This window comes from Sinocyclocheilus anshuiensis, unplaced genomic scaffold (genome assembly GCF_001515605.1).
Source record: "Sinocyclocheilus anshuiensis isolate Anshui unplaced genomic scaffold, SAMN03320099.WGS_v1.1 scaffold355, whole genome shotgun sequence".
NCBI classification, from domain to species: domain Eukaryota; kingdom Metazoa; phylum Chordata; class Actinopteri; order Cypriniformes; family Cyprinidae; genus Sinocyclocheilus; species Sinocyclocheilus anshuiensis.
In genome coordinates this window covers 200,366-203,136 of record NW_015549571.1, presented here as the reverse complement: position 1 = coordinate 203,136, position 2,771 = coordinate 200,366, and the positions used below count along the sequence as shown (strand labels likewise).

At 35.8% G+C, this 2,771-nt stretch overlaps 1 protein-coding gene across 1 annotated transcript in view; it reads left to right on the top strand.

The window, feature by feature from the left end:
* Positions 1–2,771, top strand: part of LOC107657345 (alkyldihydroxyacetonephosphate synthase, peroxisomal-like) — a gene marked incomplete at its 5' end in the record, with an annotated part of 58,503 nt that overhangs the window by 28,941 nt on the left and 26,791 nt on the right. The window contains 2 exons of the mRNA XM_016445387.1: positions 158–285; positions 2,241–2,292. Of these exons, the coding sequence (XP_016300873.1) occupies positions 158–285; positions 2,241–2,292 (180 nt within the window). The remainder of the gene's footprint in view (positions 1–157; positions 286–2,240; positions 2,293–2,771) is intronic.

Genomic DNA, 2,771 nt, shown 5'->3' with positions numbered 1-2,771 from the left:
TGTGTTGCATACACATTTAACTCTCTGACATCCTGTGACTGTGAGACAGTAATAGTGAATCAGATCAAACCTTAAAACCAATTACTGCTGTGATATTCCTTGTGACCACATGGTTCCCGTATGTTTAAGCTGATTGAGCTTGTGTCTTGCTCCTTAGGAACTCTGGGAGTGGTGACTGAAGTGACACTGAAGATCCGACCCATTCCTGAGTATCAGAAGTACGGCTCCGTTGTCTTCCCAAACTTCCAGCAGGGTGTGGCGTGCCTGAGAGAGGTGGCCAGACAGGTCAGTGCAGGACTGCATGGGACTCAAAAAACAAACCCAGCAGTGATCGGACTACCCTGATTTTCTAGAGATGGTTTGATTCATAGACAATATGAGTGATGCTGATTTCAAAGTGATGTTATAACCAGTTGCTGATACAAATTACCAGAACATTACCATTCAAAAATTTGGGATTGGGAAGATTTTCTTTTTTTTATGCTTTTGGAAAGAAGTTTGTGTTCACCAAGGCTGCAGTAATATTGTGAAATATTACAGTTTAAAATGTTTTCTATTTCAATACATTTTAAACTGTAGTTTATTCCTATGATTTCAAAGCTGAATTTTCAGCATCATTACTCCAGTCTTCAGTCCCTTATGAAAATTAAACACCATTTTACAAAAACAAACAAACAAAAACATGGTTATGTAGTTAAACCATGGTAAACACAAATTAACACAAGGTTTTGCTACACTAACCAATATTTTAACCATGGTATTTGTAGTAAAACTGTGGTTATACAAAATGGCAATCAGCCTGCCAAAAAAAAAAAATAAATAAACATGTTTAGTACACTTTTACTATAATAAAACTATGGTTAATTTTCATAAGGCATGTCACGTGATTCTTCAAAAATCATCCTAATATGCTGACTTGCTGCTCAAGAAACATTTGTTATTATTATCAGTGTTAAAAAACATTTTTCTGCTTAATAATTTTGTCAACAACATGATAATTTCTCAAAATTAATATTTGCATAGAAAGTTCAAAAGAACAGCATGTACTTGAATAGCAATAATTTTATGAATGTCTTTACTGTTGCTATCATAGGGTTTTACCACATTGCTAGCATGTTGTTAGCATGTTTATAGCAGATTTTACCATGTCCGCAGCATGTTTTAGCATGACACTTAGCATGTTACCACATTACCTGAATGTTTTAGCATCGTTTTAGCTTGTTTTGTCCATCGCAAACGTTTTGCAAACATGTTTTAGCTTGTTTTAACATGTTTAAGCACATTTTAACACGTCACTAAAATGTTGCTTTGAGCATGTTGTTTCAGCATGATGGTAACATGCTTTAGCATGTTTCTAGCACAAATTGGCACATCGCTAGCATGTTTCTTAGATGTTTCAGCATGAGGATAGCATGTTTTAGCTTGTTTACAGCACATTTAGCATGTTGCTAGTATGTTACTTGGATGTTTCAGCATGATGATAGCATGGTTTCCCTTATGAAAAAATAACCATCGTTTTACTACAAATAAAAACAAAAAACCACGGTTACCATGGTAATCACAAATAAACCATGGTTTTGCTAGACTAACCATAGTTTAACCATGGTATTTGTAGTAAAAATGTGGTTATACAAATGGTAATCAATATGCCAAAAAACCATACACTTTTACTACAATAAAACCATGGTTAATTTTCGTAAGGGTTAATATGTCTAAAAGACATTTTGTCATGTTAGCATGTTGGATGTTTCATGTGATAGCATGTTTTAATAAATTGCTAACACATTTTAGCATGTCTGTTAGAGAGCAGCATTGATTTGAAGGCAGGGATCTGTGTGAGTGTGTTGAGTAAGGCATACAGCTCTGCTCAGACTCTGGCTAATGGCCTTAGATCTCAGCCTCTCATCAGTCTGTGGACCTGCTGCTGCTGTTATTGATGAGCGAGCACAGTGCTAGCGTTCTGTACAGCACTGCTTCTTATTAGTCCATAAACAAACTGTGTGATCCAAAGTTAAAATTAAATTATTGATTATGCTATTCAAGACCTGCACTGCTCCTCTCTCTGTGTTTCTCTTTGCCCACAGCTGCCTTTAAAAAATATAAATGGGAATATCATAAAAATACTTGCTGAGCAATAATAATATTGTAGATTTGTTTAAACTATGGGTGGGGGTCATTATACATCTCCATATATTAATTTGTTTCTGTCTGAAGTTTCATTTTCTTTATTTTTGTTTCAGAGATGCGCTCCAGCATCCATTCGGCTAATGGACAATGAGCAATTTCAGTTTGGTGAGTTTTGTTTTTCCTTAATATTACTTAATTTCTTCTGTGGAACATAAAAGATATTTTGAAGAGTCTTTACACAGCTCTTTTACAATGACATTTTATAATAACCACAGCTGCCTTCAGAAAGGAACAAAAAATAAAAACGGCAGTAGTCCGTGACTTGTGAAGTCATGTGATAGCTTATGTGATTTATTAAATTCAACATAAAAACCATCACGAATATTGATTTTCTGGACAGCTGTGAACTCAAGAAGGGTAGACATATACAATTCCGGACCAAGGAGAACAGAACGGGCTAGAACTCAAATAGGGCAGATAACGAGGGGCAGACAGGTGAGGAGGATAACTAATAATGAGACACAGGGAGAAACTAATGAACTATGATGGCAGGAACAGGAAGATAACCAAATAAGGACATAAACATAACCTGGAGCACGTGGGGGAAGAAAACACACACAGACACGGAACAGAGTCTGACAGTA